The following is a 16,161-nucleotide window of genomic DNA, read 5'->3' on the forward strand; positions in this document are numbered from 1 at the left end:
ATAGGATCATTTATTGTCACCATACATTATGTGAGATAATAAATACTGTCCGTGGCTTGAAATATCTTCCTTGTCCAATGCTGTGTTTTTGCTTTAGCAGCCTCTAGTGGAGGAAAAAACTTTTTTTTAAAGCATTTATTAAATTATTTATTTGATTTGAAAATGTTATTTGATTAAAAAAAAAATAATAATTTAATTATTTTCAAAAAAAATTATATTTATAAAGAAATTATTATATTATACATAGATATGTGATATTTCATAATGGGCTAATATTTAGGGATGATATTTAGTAAAGCTACTTGAAAGAATGTTTTAATAAAACAACTTTTTTAATAAAACTGGACAGTAATCAGACAATATTACTAAAAAAAAAAGTTTTATTGATACAAAACAAGTCAGTGAGAACTACAAAGGGTTCAAAAGATACACATATTTGCACACATTTTGACAGTTGTTCACTACTATACTTGACTTTACTGTCAAAATTAAAACCAGAATTGTTAACTGATCATTCCCACTAAATCACGCATGCTTGTGTTCACCGTCCCACTACAGGACATCCGTTTGATGATGCTGAAGTCCTCAGTGGTCCTTCATCTGGTCCTCCTCCTCCAGTCTGCGGATCTCTCCCTTCAGGAAGTTGATGTTTTCTCTGGAGGCTTTCAGTCGCTCCTTCAGCTCTGTGATCTCCAGGCTCGTCGTCTTCTTTGCAGCTTCCACTTTTTCTCGTGTCCTTAACTCCAGCTCTGCAACTGAATGATTCGTTTGCATGATTAGAACTGCTGTAACTCTCGTATCTATAAAGTACGCTGTCTGATTCACAGTATTTTCACATGCTGTGAAGGTAAGTGAAGCACTCACACTCGGTCTCGTGTTTGTAGGCACCTAACGTCAGCTGTCTGGTGGTGTTCAGGAGCTGTTGCATCATGGCTGTAGGGTCTTGAAATATCTGCAGATACACAGATTTTAGGCTTTAGGATTGATTGTGTTAATACTGTAAGGTCGTGTTGTGTTGTTCTGTTTAAATTCACATCACCATCTCGTCGTAGAACTCAGACACAACAGTTTTCTTCGGCATTGCGCTGGAGTCTGACTGGAAGAGCTTCAGCAGATGATACAGCGTGACCTGAAGACAAGAACTCCATCAAAACGTTGCTGTTTTACAGAGTTTCAGACTGGTGCTATTCAGTGCAGTTTCTGCTCTATAGTACTTTTACAATACAGTGCCATGGAAAAGTTTATAGAAAAACTGTACTAATAATTGAACTTTACTAATAAAAGTGTATATGCATACTATATATTATATAATACACACATATATATATATATATATATATATATATTTTAATATATATAATTAAAAATGTATAAATAATGATACTATATAATAAAAATAAGATTTAATAAATTATAAATTATCCAATAAAATGTATTAAAATTAACAGAATTGGGAAAAATGTATAAAGAGATATATAAACTTGATAAAAAAACGACTCAAATATTAAAATACTAAGTAAAAATTGAATTAATGAAAATGGCTGAATAAAAAATAATTAAATAAATTAAATTATTTAAATAACATCTAAGAGTTCATTACTACAGAGCGTAAAAATGGTAATGTAACATAATATTAACTAAATATTTTAATAATTTAAGGCAATTTTATTTAAAACTAAATATTTTCTATTTATTACAAATAAATTAAAAAAATGTTTTTACATAATTATTATATTTTACACAGTTTTAACAGGATCTTTATACATTAATATAGTACATAGACAACTTTTACATTTTTGGACATGGGTCCAATGAGGATGATAATGTTTTGAGGATCTGTGGCATCCAAAAGATTAAAAATCCTGCATTATTTTACACAGAGTAAAAAAAAAAAAAAAAAAAGTAAATAAAAAAAAAAAAAAGTAATTAAAGGCCATTTACCGGTCTCTCATTTGGATCAATGAAGAAGATCTTTATGATGATCTCAAACTCTCCCCATCCAGTCTCAGTAATCTCATACGGAGGCTTCGTAACCACTTTAATAATACAAAGAGTGAGTTAAAAATCAGCGAGTTTAATTTTTGATATTACACTATAAGATAAACTGAACTGCACACCTCTTAAAGGGTTCCCGTAACTTTCATGCAGTTTGAATTGTATTTTTTTGACATAAGCAGACATATCCTGGAAATATCAGTGGGGGGAAACAACAAAACATCACTTTGTTAGTATAATACATATTCAATTTAGCATTATTATGCAACACTTATGATGAAATAAGAGTCGACCTCATTTCTGTAAGGCTTCACATAAACTGTCCACTGATGAGTGTGACCATCGTCTTCTCTTTTCTTGCCAAAATATCGTGCAACGTTTCCAAACACGATAGGTTTCACGATAGTCACTCCCTGGATTATAATAATAAACGCATAAATCAACGATCAACCCTGGTTTTGTATATGAACATTAGCATTAGCATCACGATCGCTAACCTACCTTCACCCGACCCCCCGAATCTGGGCCAAATTCAGCCATCTTCTTAAACATAATACGCAGAGAGTCCAATGTTTTTGTCGGATTGACTTCTACGAAGTCATTGCAGTTTGTAACTGAACTGAATTACTGTTCGGAGCAGCCATTGAGCACAAAATACATGTTTCTCTACGAAGAAAGCCTCCGTCTTCGGTTGCAAATTAAGAGCCCCGACAAACGTTTACATGGAAAATGTGTTTCTGTTCTGAAAAAGTGGGTTTTAATGTCAGTATTGAGCTATGATAACATTATTAGAATTTGATATAGTTAACTAGCAGGTATAAAAGCTCGATTAAAAGAAAAAAATAATAATACCCAGCAAATGATTTTGAAAATCAAAAATAATTTAAAGATTTAAACATAATCAGTCTCTTTTTAAGCTACTATTATAAATGTATAAAGACAATATTAAAGAATCAATATTAGCACAACGTGACAGGTGATACAAAAAAATAATAATAGTAATAATAATAATAAATACAAACGCTTCAAAATTACGCTTTATTTTGAAATGCGTAAAGCCCACAGAACGTCGTATGTTTTTTGGGCGGGAGTTCCTGGCTTCACGTATCGGCGTCTCTTCTTCACGCGCAGCGCGGGCACCGAGGAGGAGGGGGACACAGACAATGGCGGACGGTGTCGACCACATCGATATTTACGCCGATGTAGAAGAGGAATTTAATCAGGTCAGGTTCACTCTGAGCATATAAACTTGCTTAATAATAACTATTTTACGTGTTGCACGTACAGACTGAAAAGAAGCCCACATAAACATGCAGCGCTCTCTTGGGATTTACTGGGGCGTCTGCAAACTCTAGCAGCTAACGTTAGCTAGCGAGCAGCGTCTGTGTAACCTACACGGTTATAAAAAGGTTAACTCGGTTTCACGTCTTATTTGTTGTTGGGTATTTGTATACTAGTTGTATTACGTTACTATTTGTATTTTTGAGCGCAGGTTTGTGGCGAGAGTCGGAATTCGTTGCGTCGCGTGCGTTCATTGTTCGCGCTCGTGGAGATCTAGTAGGCCGCGCGCTTCAATCTCACAGATCAATGCTTTGTGATTAATACACCCGAAATGTAACGTTTTCAAGAATTATCAAAGAATTGCTTGTAAGCTGATGCAGTTTTAAGTCTTGCAGAGACGCGACGCTGGGCTGTTCGTTGGCGTAATATGCAAATTAGCTTCGGAAGTTGGAGTTCAAATGGAATCAGGATTTATTTGTAATTTAGAAATATTTTCATTTAAAGTTTGTCAATTTTTGTGTTTTAAAATATTTCTGATACATACTTTATTAATAAAGATACCATATTCTAAACCTTTAATCTATTTGTTTTGTAATGCTTTTATGAGATTGCAGAAACCTTTAGAGAATTGATTACTTGAAATAAAATTAATTGTAATTAACTGTAACTTGATGTTCTAAATAACAAACTGAAATAAAAATGATTTAAATTACGACAAAATTATTAAAAAAAAAAAATATATATATATATATATATATATATATATTTTTTTTTTTTTTTTTTTAAAGGAAACTAATTAAAATGAGCATGTCACAAATTTACTGAAACAAATAAAAATGGAAAAAATATATATTATTTAAAATGAATTAAAATGGCAAAACTAGATTGCTAAAAAAAAATTAAATAAAAAGAGGAAGTTAATGCATAAAAATAAAGCTAATTTATGTAATTTAAATCATACATTCCTAGTTTAAAAAAAAAAATTAAATTAAGTGACCAACACAACAAAATTACTGAAATGTAATCTTAAATGAAATCTGGGAAACGAATGAAATAGTATCTCGGTGATGGCTCATGGTTGAGATGCCTGTCCAGTGAATACTTCTGAAACAGGTGTTTGTCTTTCTGCTTCCACAGGAGTCTGATTATCCTGTTCACGAGCAGATTGACCTTTATGATGTCAGCTCACCATCTGCCAACAACGGGGACGCACCTGAGGACCGAGATTACCTGGACAACCTGCCTGCGCCGGGTGGATCCGAGGGGAGCAAAGGAGCTCCGCCGAATGTCGTCTTCACCTACACCGGCAAACGAATCGCTCTGTACATCGGCAATCTCACATGGGTCAGTCTTGAACCCTCCCTCTCTATTTATTAGGGGTGGAACAGTTTCGGTATGATATGTGCTATGTTTATGGAAAAGCTATATTTTCAAATAAAAATAAAGAAAATAAGAATAATCTGACTACAAGCAACAGCATAAATAAATACAATAGAGTACACAAAATAAATGGTGATTTCCATTTTTTTTTTTACTTTAGGTAGGTCTAAAAATTCGTTTTTAGGTACAGGCATTGAATGAAATAATCAAATGTAAAATAGCATTGCGTATTTTAATTTATAAGTTAAGATTGATCTTTAAGTTACAAAAGCTATTCATTCAAGAGCAGTGAGTGATTTTGTTGCTTTTATTAGTGTATCTATATGTGCGCGTATAGATAGATATATGTATATTTATTACACGCATCATGTAACTAAAATTTGTTTTCCTCTTTACAGTGGACCACGGATGAAGATTTGACCGATGCTATTCGCTCAGTAGGCATCAATGATGTGCTGGAGATCAAGTTTTTTGAGAATCGAGCAAATGGACAGTCCAAAGGGTAAGTGAAGCCTGAAATTTGTCTCCTAGGTCTGTGTAAATATACAGATCAACCCTGTTGTGATGCTCGGTTACATGGTTTTTCTAGAGATCAGCATCAAACATGACTTCTCTGTGCTCCACAGGTTTGCTCTGGTCTGCGTGGGTTCAGACTCATCGTCCAGGAAGCTGATAGACCTGCTGTCCAAACGAGAGCTGCACGGACAAAACCCAATCGTCACTCCTTGCAACAAACAGTCGCTCAGCCAGTTTGAGATGCAGTCGCGAAAAAGTGAGACACAGATTCATAGGAAATTCAACACATCTACGGATTGAGTTTAGTGGACTTGCTGCTGTGTTTGATGTTTTATGATCAGTTTTTGTCCACTCAGGCATACAGTCCGGGCAGATGTCCGGAGAGGGGAAGGCCGGGCCTCCAGGCTCAGGATCTCGCAGTGGATTTCCTCCTGGCAAGAATCGCGGGCGCTTTCCCACCCCTCCTGGCCCGGGAGGAGACCGCTTCCCTGGATCAGGTGGACCTGGTGGACCTCCACCACACTTCCAAGGTATGAGTCTATCTTAAGGCAAGAGCAGAAATTGGAAATGAGATTTTACAGCTGTATTGTTTTATTTTTGAGTGGTCAGTTTTAATAAGTTTTTTTATTGCATGTATTTTTTTTGTCATTTAAATTAATTCATCCTAGAGTATTGAAGAATTCTATATACTGTTGTTAATAAGAAATTTATCATCAGTCACAAAAGCTGTCTTTAAATTGCCTAAGGTGGCACATTTACACAACAATTGCATAAATTAGACTTTAAAGTATATTATTTATTTTTATTTAGTTCTGTTTTAATTGGTTTGTTCCATTTTAACCCCTTTGCGTGCAAACATCGCTGACGGCCCCAGTTTATTATTGTTTCACTTTCACAGCACATTAAACATCACTGTCTTACTTCATCTGGACAAACTGTGCATCAATGGAAAGTTTAAAGACTCAAGCTTCGATATTTGACCAATATTTTGATAAAACATTGTTGCAGTGACAGATATTTAGTGATTTATGTCAGGAGTGCAAAATAATAAATCCGTATTATGCCACATTTTGAATAGAAATTCACAACTCACTCATATTCAGTCACGTCAAGAGCGGTTTATTTGTGTTCACATAGACTCACTGAACAGCGTCAATAAGGATTTACAGACCAAAGATGCATATCTGCGGAGATATATGGATATATTTACTGATGTTTACTTCATATTTCTTCAGACAGAATCGTCATTTCTATTCATTTTCCACGGATTTACGCGATCAGATGATAAACAGCCTCTCCCAGCGATCTCTGTGTGCGTGCAGTAGTCACAGCTCGTGAGGTGTGTGACTCAGACTCTGATTGGGTCTTTCAAACATCAATCTTAGAGTTTCATATCTGGACACCGCCCCATCGTGTCACATGCTTCCTGCACACTTCCTGGTAGTTATCTGGCCAAAACAACACTGAAACACCTCTGTACACACAAAATATCCAAATAATAAACCCGCGATTACGATAGTAAAGCTTGGTATGAGAATTTCTTGAGATCTGGGGCGTTTTTATAAATAAAAATCGAAAATGTACATCGGAAATGCTAACTTGTGCAGCGATGAAAAAGGCTACAAATAACATATTTTTACAACAGTAAACGACCAAATTCCACCCCTGATCGCTAAAGGAAGTTATTATAAACACTCGATCGGGGTTTAAAGTGAGTTTTGAGTAAAAGTGTACTAATAATTTCATAAATTGTCAGATGTAGCTTGATGCTAACGTTAGCACCAATGCTACTAATAGCAGGTGCTTTTCTTCTTCATAATGCATTTTTGTCTCAATAATTCACGTAAGGTCGTAAGAAAATGTTTTGTTGTATTTTTATAGTAAGACTTTTGATAAATAAGGGCTAAATGCAAAGAGAGACTGAAGTGAGATCGCTGCTTTGTTGCTTTGTAAAGCCTGAAAAACCACAATCAAGGCTAATAAAGGTGGAATAAAAACAAAAGAATAATGATAAAAGAATAATGCGGATAATGTGTCATACTTGGCGGAGGTGTGAAAGAACCGTTTGGTGAGAACAATACAATCATGATTCGGGCAGTTTTCAACAGTGAAACATACACAAAGAGCACAGGAAAGTTTACATGTGAGATCTTACAGAGATGACAAGGGCCATAAATCAATCTGATTAGCCTTCTCTAAAAACACACATGACATGGCCTTAGAAAATATTTCATAAAATTCACAGTTTTACAGATTCGATTATGAAATTTTTTATGAAGTCTTGGAAGACTTGTGGCCTTAGCTACACTGTGTTTTCAAACTCATTTCCTACATCAACATTTTTTTAAATACATTTAAAACATATGTTTTTTATATTTTTATTTTTGTTTTTATGTTTGAGCTTATATATCTCTATTATCATAACAGTCTGAGTGATTCTGATTCCTGAACAGTAAACTTTAAAGTGTCAGCTTTGTGAACATATGTTGAATATGTATCTAGTCAGAAAGAATCATGAGCAGAAACCTTTTTATTTTGGGTATGTCATTTCTGTCTCCATGCCAAAAAAGGGGGGTTACTAGTAAGGGGTTAAAAGATTAATTTTTTTTTTTTCGTCAAAAGCGATGTCTTATAAATTGTTTCATGGCCAACTTAAAATAAAAATAAAGTACTTAGTTAAATTATTGAAAACATTAAGCTCTTAATAAAATCAATGTTAAAAGAAACGAATAAATATGAAGTGTAATTCAGAGTCAAGTCAAATGGGTTCGCCTGCTGTCTTTGATCTATGTAAATTTAGTTAATTTTCAAACTCTCCCTTTGCAGGTATGCAAGGCCCGCCGCGTCCCCCCTCAGGCCCACCTGGGCCTCCAGGACCCCCCGGCCCCCCTCTACCTGGGCAAGGTCTGCTGCCGCCCCTCGGAGGTCCTCCTAATAGAGGAGACCGTCCTCCTCCACCCGTCATGTTTCCTGGTCAGTTTGGTCAGCCTCCTATGGGTCCGATGCCTCCTGGGCCGCCCCCACCTGGATACGGGCCTCCTCCAGGCCCCCTTCCACCTCAGCAGGGTCTGCCCCCTCCGGGACCCTTTCCTCTCCGTCCACCTGGGCCCTTAGGACCCCCGCTTGGCCTCGCACCTCCACCTCACATGCAGGGACCCCCTCCTGGAGGTCCACCACCGGCCCCTCACGTCAACCCGGCCTTCTTCCCACCGCCTGGAAACAACAACATGCCCTCGTCCGACAGCAGGGGCCCACCGCCGGGTGACATGTACGGCCGCCCCCCTCCATACGACAGAGACTTTGGCCCTGGTGGCAGGTAATGAACACCTCACCTTCATTGAACTATAAATAATTGTACATGATAAAAATAAGGCTTCAAGACCAGGAAACAGGCCTCAAAATCCATATAGGAGCACCCCTAGTACAAATAATTTTGGTTTCTAAATTTCCAGTGCATCACTAACTTTAACATGCAGTGTGATTCTCTGTGGATTTGGACCCTGATACATTGTTTCTTTGACTCATGCTTTTATTTTCAGTGCATCTGCTTTTCTGTTTTAGGGACATGGATTCGTCTCGCGCTCCTCTGAGTGAAGCTGAGTTTGAGGAGATCATGAATCGTAACAGAGCGATATCCAGCAGTGCTATCTCGAGGGCAGTGTCCGATGCGAGTGCAGGTGCATACACTTAACCCATAGCACAAATCTTTGGTTTGGTTTGTCAGGTGGTAACTAAACACTCTCTGTTTTTGCAGCTGATTACGGCAGTGCTATAGAGACTCTGGTGACCGCCATCTCTCTGATCAAGCAGTCAAAGGTTTCTGCTGATGACCGCTGCAAAGTCCTCATCAGCTCACTGCAGGACTGCTTGCATGGAATAGAGTCCAAATCCTACGGCTCTGCATTGAAGTAAAGATCTTGTGGATCTACACCTTATTTTTGAGTTTGGTGTAGGGGATGCATCATTATGTTTGCATGAGTGAAATGTCTTTTGAGATCACTTTTCTTCCGATTTAACCAAAGTAATGAGTGAGAGTAAAAATCTGATTGATAATTCAGATTAAAACGATGCAGTTCCACTATATTCTGTTGAATGTTTAAGTATAAAATGAAATTGCTTCAAATTGTAAAATTGATGCATTGCATCATAAGTTGTTGCAGTGTGTAAAAATGGATAAAAAAAATAATGCCTGCAATATTAATGTAGCCTATTAATGCTTTGCAAAATTTGATGCCTGAAAAACATGCATTGCTTAATTATTTGATTCAACAAAAAAATAATGGATGCACAAATGCATGCAAAATTATTTAATGTTTTTCATTTTTCATGCAATTAAGTAACTTTGCATGTTTATTTTTGCATCCATTTTTACACTGCACAAAATTGTTGCTCATAGTTTTGCAATGTATGTATAATTTAGCTTGTATTGTTGAATTATTTCATGCATGTGAAAATGATGCAACGCAAAAATAATGCATCAACATAGTGTTAAATTTACTGCAAAATTTCATACATGCAAACATATGTATGCAAAATTATGAGGTATTGCAAAATTTAATGCATGTAAAAATATTTGCATTGCAACCACTTTAATTTGGTGCATTGAAATGATTTCAGAACTGAAAAATAATTTGATGCTATACAAATTATTTTGATCCGTTGCAAAAGTATTCATATTCTCTTTTAATGCTTTTCAACCTTATTCAGACGGGAACGGTCCAGGGAGAGGGACCACAGTCGCTCTCGTGAGAAGCATCGCCGCAAGTCTCGGAGCCGAGACCGACACGAGGACTATTACAGAGAGCGCAGCCGTGAGAGAGACCGTCATCGTGAGCGAGACCGCGAACGTGACCGCGAGAGAGACCGAGAACGTGAGCGGGAGTATCGCCGTTAGTTGGAGAAGGTGTGTATCCTGTTTGTCTCTGTCTTTGTTTTTCCCTCATCTTAAGGATTCAGATGTACATGCATCTCATCCTGCAGAGATCGGGATCACAGGTACGTGATCAGAAAAGGTGAGTCCCTCAACCTATAATGTAATCAAGTACTGTCATTGTAATTTTTTTTCTCCTACAGCTAATTTTTTTTTATTTTATTTTTTTATACACGAATGTAGTGTGATCGGAGTACTTTGATCCTTAAAACTTGTGTACCTGGTCTTGAAGCCGTTTAATGTGCAATATCAGCTCCTGCAAACTTAAACTGTCCCACAGTTGATGATCTCTAGTTTGTCTTTGAATGGATTTTGTGTGTATTTCAAAAGTATATGTGCTTTTGCATTTAAACTGCACTTATTTGTCCATTTAACTGAGATTTGCTGCTACTTTTGACACTATGCCAATGTCAAACAACACCCACCCCCCCTTTATTGTGCCTAATTGAACATTTGTTTGCCAAAAAAATGAAATTCAGGATGTTTCATGCCTTTAGAATTGCGATTATGAAATCTAAATTCAACATGTGACCATAAATGTATAGAAAATTGGTTAAAGTTGGTTGAGTTTGAGAAAATGAATGTATTGAAAAGAGCCAAATGGTTTCTCCGGTTGTGCGCTGACATTCCTGCAGGCAGCTTTGATGTTGACTATGGTTGTCCTAGTTCTGGTTCAGTACCTCAGTGATTTGTTGTGAAAAGCAAATGAATGGAGTCAAATTGATCTGCTTTGGCATTTAAAAACGTGAAGCTTGTAGTCTGTCAGTTTGAGGTGTCATGGTGTAGACAAATTACATTTTAAATGTTGAGCACATCTGTACAGTATAATTGAAAAAAAACAAAGCATTATGAATGTCCTTTGTCAGAACAAGCTAAATGTATTTTCACTGTCAAGGGTCATTTTATGCATCCTAGTATTTCAGTCACATTTGCAGGTTTTTAATAGCTAGTCAAATTGACATTTTCTCAGTTCATATCGTTATTCATTTATTTTCCATGTTTGTTAATGTTACGTCCTCTTAGATGCTGCAAATGTAGCAGTTCTTCACCATTTTTAATGTTTCTTAAAATGTAAAATAAAAGTAGAACTACGGTGTCATAGTTACACCAATTATGCATTAAATTTTTATCTGCTCCATTAATGCTTAATGAATGAAGAACTGCTATATTGCTTTTCCAGGGGTTATATTTTTAGCATTTTTATGCTTTTTTGTTTCTTATTCTCTAGGTAAACACCCATGTTTGTGATTATTTTAGTTTGATTTAATATGCAACAGATACTTAATAAATATTTTCACAATCAGTATTTAAATGAATGCAGCACATGTCCTCAGTTCAAACCCTGTTGGTCTGATTTTAGAAACTCATTACTGTCTAACCTGTTGCTTCATGGCTCTGCTGTGTGATGTTTCCTACAGGCTAAATTTGTACGTAAATGTAAATTTGTACATAATTTGTATGTAAATGCTGAGGACACTGTAATATCATGTGTGATGCATTATGAGTGACCCCCACATATGCTAGATTTAGATGCAAAAGAAAATGCTAAACAGTTAAACTAAAATGGCAACTCGGGTTTAGCAAATAGATTGTAAATGCACAACTGCATTGTTCATTTTGTTGAATGTAATTCTGATAGCCTCCAAATTGTTGTTCTGGCCTCCACATATCAAAAAAATTGCCAATTATTCAGGTGTTTTAAGTTTTTCTCTCTTCTCAACTGTACAACCTAGAATTGTAGCAACACCATTCAGAGAAAGTCAGCAATGCACAATTTGCATTTTGGTGTGTTCCGCTGTTATTAATTCAGAAATCATGTTGCACTTTTAAATACGTGTTTTTAGTCTAAAGTATGCATTAGGTTCGAGGTTTTGAATAGAGAGTTTAAGCACTGCAAACTTAAAGGAATTGAAAGCATTTGCTCCAAGCGTAGGACCCTGTTTCAGGGGATTTATTGGGATTTTTGGATGTAGTGCCTATATGTCTGGAGTTCATCTGCAGAAATGACTGTGTTCCTAGGTTACTTGTGTAGGTTTTTCTGAAGTAATGGTCCTGACGTGGTAATAAATCACACCCCTTTTCCTCTGTTTACTATTGTGCTTTATAAGATTGTCACAGGATTGGACAAACTTGTGTTTCTGGGATCATTATCGTTAATTGTAATTCCAAACACTAACTACAGTGCAAGAATTTCCATGTGTTCATGTCTATCTTGCTAATTATTTATTGTATTAAAATGGGCGGAAATACCCTTGAATGACTAAAGACACAAACTAATGGTTTAATAGGAAATTGCATCTTTTGTACGTTCTATTTTTTTGTTGATTTTTTTCCTGACCAACAGAAGGGCAAAGTTTGACTAGTCTCTGAATTTTGTCCAACCCTGTGTACTTTATCTCCAGTGTCCAGTGAATCACTAGAATCAAGCAATTTGGTACAGAACTTGAGTAGAAATGATGCTTAAAATGGTAAACAATTGTAAATAGTTGCATCTTAAAAACAATTGCTCTTTGCATTGGGGGTGGATTGAATTTGAAATGTGGATTTGATGCTTGTTCTCGAGAGGTAAAGGGACAATATACTTTGTGCTTTAAGATTTTAAGAGTTAGTGTTTTTCCTGTTGTAGAAAAAAGACTGCATTTGCAGTTTTGAGTTGAAGTTGAACAACTAGTTAAATGATCTTAAATGATTGGATTATCGATTAATTCAGAAATTCATTAAAAGCCATCATAAAATGTGTCGTTTTTAAATGTTTGTATTTTGGCAGTTTACTGTGGACTTAATGTCCAATTGAATGTTGTTTTGGACACCTTTTTAGATGTGGCTTTCCATTACATAAAGAGATGAATTCTTCAAAATAAGTGATTTGAACTAGATCACATCTGCTTTTATAATTGATTTTACCTGTGGAAAAACAAAACACTCAAAGTAATTACTGTTTAACCTTGTTGAGGTTATACATGTTTTAAATTGAGAAAAACCAATCAACCAAATTCATGCCATTCAGTATCATCATATAGGGATTTTTATGATATTTAAATTGTATATATCCATAAACTCTTATTCTACAGATGCAATTTAAGCATGCACTTTTTATTGCAGTTTTTCATCTTTAATATTATTATTATTATTATTTATTTTTTAATCCATCTTGTTCCAAGCCTGTATAATTTTCTTTAGTTTTTTGGCTAAAATGTACTCTAAAAATACAACACTACCAAATGTATTTCAAACCTCACTCATTCAGATCTTGTGTTAGTAGTACTATTGATGTTGATTTGTTTTTGTTGATTGCTTTCTCAATGGAACTAAAAGCTATATTTTTCATATAAGGCATATTTTGCCTATTTATCAACATGGATTACAGTTTCGATGTGGGGTATTGTGCAGTCAAATACTATTCATTTTATCCTTGTCATGGACAAATAATAGACATCATACAAGATTAATATCCAAAATTTTAAATTAGCTGAAAATGTGTTTTAAGCCATCCAGGATGTACAGGATGTAGATGAGTTTGTTTCTTCATCAGATTTGGAGAAATTTAGCATCACTTGCTCACCAATGGATGCTCTGCAGTGAATGGGTGCCATCAGAATGAGTCAAAAGCTGATAAAACATAACAATAATCCACACCAGTCCATTAGCTTCTTAAGAAACAAATCTATAAAGATGTTTTTGTAACTTTAGACTGTTGCTTCCTTATTTTAACAACTAAAGTATGAGTTTTTTTGCACCATTTTCACTGGTAAGCATTGCTTGATCTGTGCTTACTTCTCTGCTGATTCAGACAAATTACTTTTTCATTGGAGGAATCAATATTTCAGCTAGAGGACATATTTGAAGTTAAAATTCTTTACCATTGAATTGTTTTTGTTAACCAATCGACTGGAGTGGTGTGAATTACGTCCAGTGGTTTGGACTCTCATTGTGACGGCACCCATTCACTGCAGAGGATCCATTGGTGAGCAAGTGATGCTAAATTTCTCCAAATCTGATTAGAAATAAAGTCCTCTATAACTTGGATGTCAAATTCCACAAACACTCATTCCTTTAAAGTTGAGTTGTGTTGAGTACAGTGTTTCATAGTTGTGCATGCCAATGTCTTTATGATTGTGTCGTCTATTCAGACTGTTTTCATACACTGAATCCAGGGCTTGTCTAAAATAGTTTTTTTTTTAAATTATTATTATTGATTGCAGTTGATGTTGTACTTTTACCAAATTCTGTGCTTTTGTGAAACTACTACATTTAAATATTGCTTTAGACCAGGGGTCGGCAACCTTTTTGGCAAATGACTTTTTTATTTATTTTTCTGGGTAACCACTGTGCCAACACCCCCTCCCCCCATGCATTCTGTATTTATACAGTTCATAAACATGTTTAAATGATACCATAAATCAATAGGAATTCATTTTCATGCAGATAGTTTCTGAACACCACTGTGTGTTTGTATGAGATTAGGCCAATGCATTAAGACAGTTCAGTTTAACTAAACTCTGCTTCATTGTTTGTAGAGAGACAAACCCAATCAATTTACACCCCTCTCTCTGAGTTGTTACCTAAAAATGTACACCAGTATGCAGTTTTCCCTATTGTTCGCATGTCATTGATTTATCCCTCTGCATGCCATATGTTGCCGACCTCTGCTTTAGAACATTACAGCAGTCATAACTAAGTTTGATGCTGTTGAAAGTTGTTTGCATGCTTGTGTATGTCTGGGACGTTCTGAGCGTGTGTAGATGTAGAGGGGAAAAGCAGCTGTGTGTGTTTCTGGGTTCTGTGCCCCAAAACAAACTGCCACCTTCATTTTGACACCTTTCAGTCGAACGCAAGAGGAGGAGGAGAGACGTCAGGAGCACCGTGGATTCATCCGACAGCGTCCCGGAGAGCGCCGGACTCCAGACACACTCTGCAGAGCTAAAGTAGAGTTCTGTAAAATATTATAAACTCACTCTTAATTCCTGACAGCTCTTTTTATTTTTTACTTTTATTTCCAATTAGCTCTGTGCTAAAGTCAGTTCAGTGAAAGAGAATTATTTGCCTGCTTGTTCGAGAAACAAAACAACTTTCCCACAGCTATGATGTTGTAAATTGTCAGTTAGCTAGGTTTGTTTTTATAGGATCAACTTTTTTTGGTTTCATGTTTCTTCCCTTTTCCCCTCATCCATATAATGTGTAAGTGTCTTTTGCCTTGATTATTAAATGGAATGTGTTGTAATAAAGTGTGTACTTGTTGCTTGTTCATACTTGATCTGATAGTTTAGGTTACATTTAGCCAACCATTTTTTCATAATTGTGTATTTACAAAACTTGTCATACTTGAATATCAGGATAATTGGTTTAAAAAGCACATTTCAGGTTGTTTGACATCTTTACTTTCTATCAACATTGTGCCTTTTCAAATTTTACCTAATTTTAAGAGTTTCAATACAATATGGATTAGTTTGAGTAGTTCTGTTCATTGCTGTTCAATTAACAGTTGGCCGTTCCTGCAGGGTTACATTTTCCATAACTTTTTTTATTGGTTTTCTTAATTGTGATTGGAGCTGTACAGTTCAAATCTGTGCAACATTCTCAATTTTGTTTTCGAGTCAAATTAATGAATTTTTTATGGTTGGTAAATGATAAAGCGCAAGATATTCTGCATTTGTAATGTCTATCTGACATCCCTGCTGCAGATTGTGTGCATTGCTTTGTGTATATATCTAATCTTTTGTGACCCTGGAGCACAAGACCAGTCTTAAGACGCTGGGGGATATTAATAATATATAATTATCACTTTTTCTTTTATGCCAAAAATCGTTAGGATATTAAGTAAAAGTTCATGTTCCATGAAGAGATTTAGTAAATCTCCTACTGTAAAAAATCAAAACGTAATTTTTGATTTGTAATATGCAAGATTCATATGGACAACCTCGAGGTGATTTTTTTATTTATTTTTATTTATTTTTTTGCCTTTCCAGATTTTCAAATACTTGTTTCTCGGCCAAATAGTGACCAATCTTAATAAACAACACATCAATGGAAAGTATTTATTCAGCTTTCAGATTATGTAC

At 35.6% G+C, this 16,161-nt stretch overlaps 2 protein-coding genes across 4 annotated transcripts; one reads left to right on the forward strand and one right to left on the reverse strand.

Annotated features, from left to right (window-relative positions):
- Positions 1-367: 367 nt before the first annotated feature.
- LOC113059800 (YEATS domain-containing protein 4-like) lies at positions 368-2,703 on the reverse strand. Its single transcript, XM_026228414.1, has 7 exons — positions 2,497-2,703; positions 2,289-2,408; positions 2,118-2,184; positions 1,942-2,036; positions 1,040-1,129; positions 865-952; positions 368-755 (listed from the first exon to the last, which is right to left on the reverse strand). Exons 1-7 carry the CDS (start codon positions 2,545-2,547, stop codon positions 586-588), a joined length of 681 nt encoding a protein of 226 aa, XP_026084199.1. The 5' UTR covers positions 2,548-2,703; the 3' UTR covers positions 368-585.
- Positions 2,704-3,062: 359 nt separating this feature from the next.
- Positions 3,063-15,328, forward strand: LOC113059780 (cleavage and polyadenylation specificity factor subunit 6-like). 3 transcript variants are annotated; one of them, XM_026228393.1, is made up of 11 exons: positions 3,063-3,218; positions 4,414-4,620; positions 5,055-5,158; positions 5,283-5,428; positions 5,529-5,702; positions 7,999-8,488; positions 8,734-8,849; positions 8,927-9,080; positions 9,880-10,075; positions 10,153-10,184; positions 10,286-12,541. In XM_026228393.1, exons 1-9 carry the CDS (start codon positions 3,069-3,071, stop codon positions 10,064-10,066), a joined length of 1,728 nt encoding a protein of 575 aa, XP_026084178.1. In that variant the 5' UTR covers positions 3,063-3,068; the 3' UTR covers positions 10,067-10,075; positions 10,153-10,184; positions 10,286-12,541. The 3 variants fall into 3 exon arrangements, with proteins under 3 accessions (XP_026084178.1, XP_026084158.1, XP_026084168.1); XM_026228373.1 differs by lacking the exons at positions 10,153-10,184; positions 10,286-12,541 and adding an exon at positions 14,928-15,328; XM_026228383.1 differs by having other exon boundaries at positions 10,153-12,541.
- The last annotated feature ends 833 nt before the right edge of the window (positions 15,329-16,161 follow it).

Source organism: Carassius auratus, chromosome 4 (genome assembly GCF_003368295.1).
Source record: "Carassius auratus strain Wakin chromosome 4, ASM336829v1, whole genome shotgun sequence".
Lineage (NCBI taxonomy): Eukaryota > Metazoa > Chordata > Actinopteri > Cypriniformes > Cyprinidae > Carassius > Carassius auratus.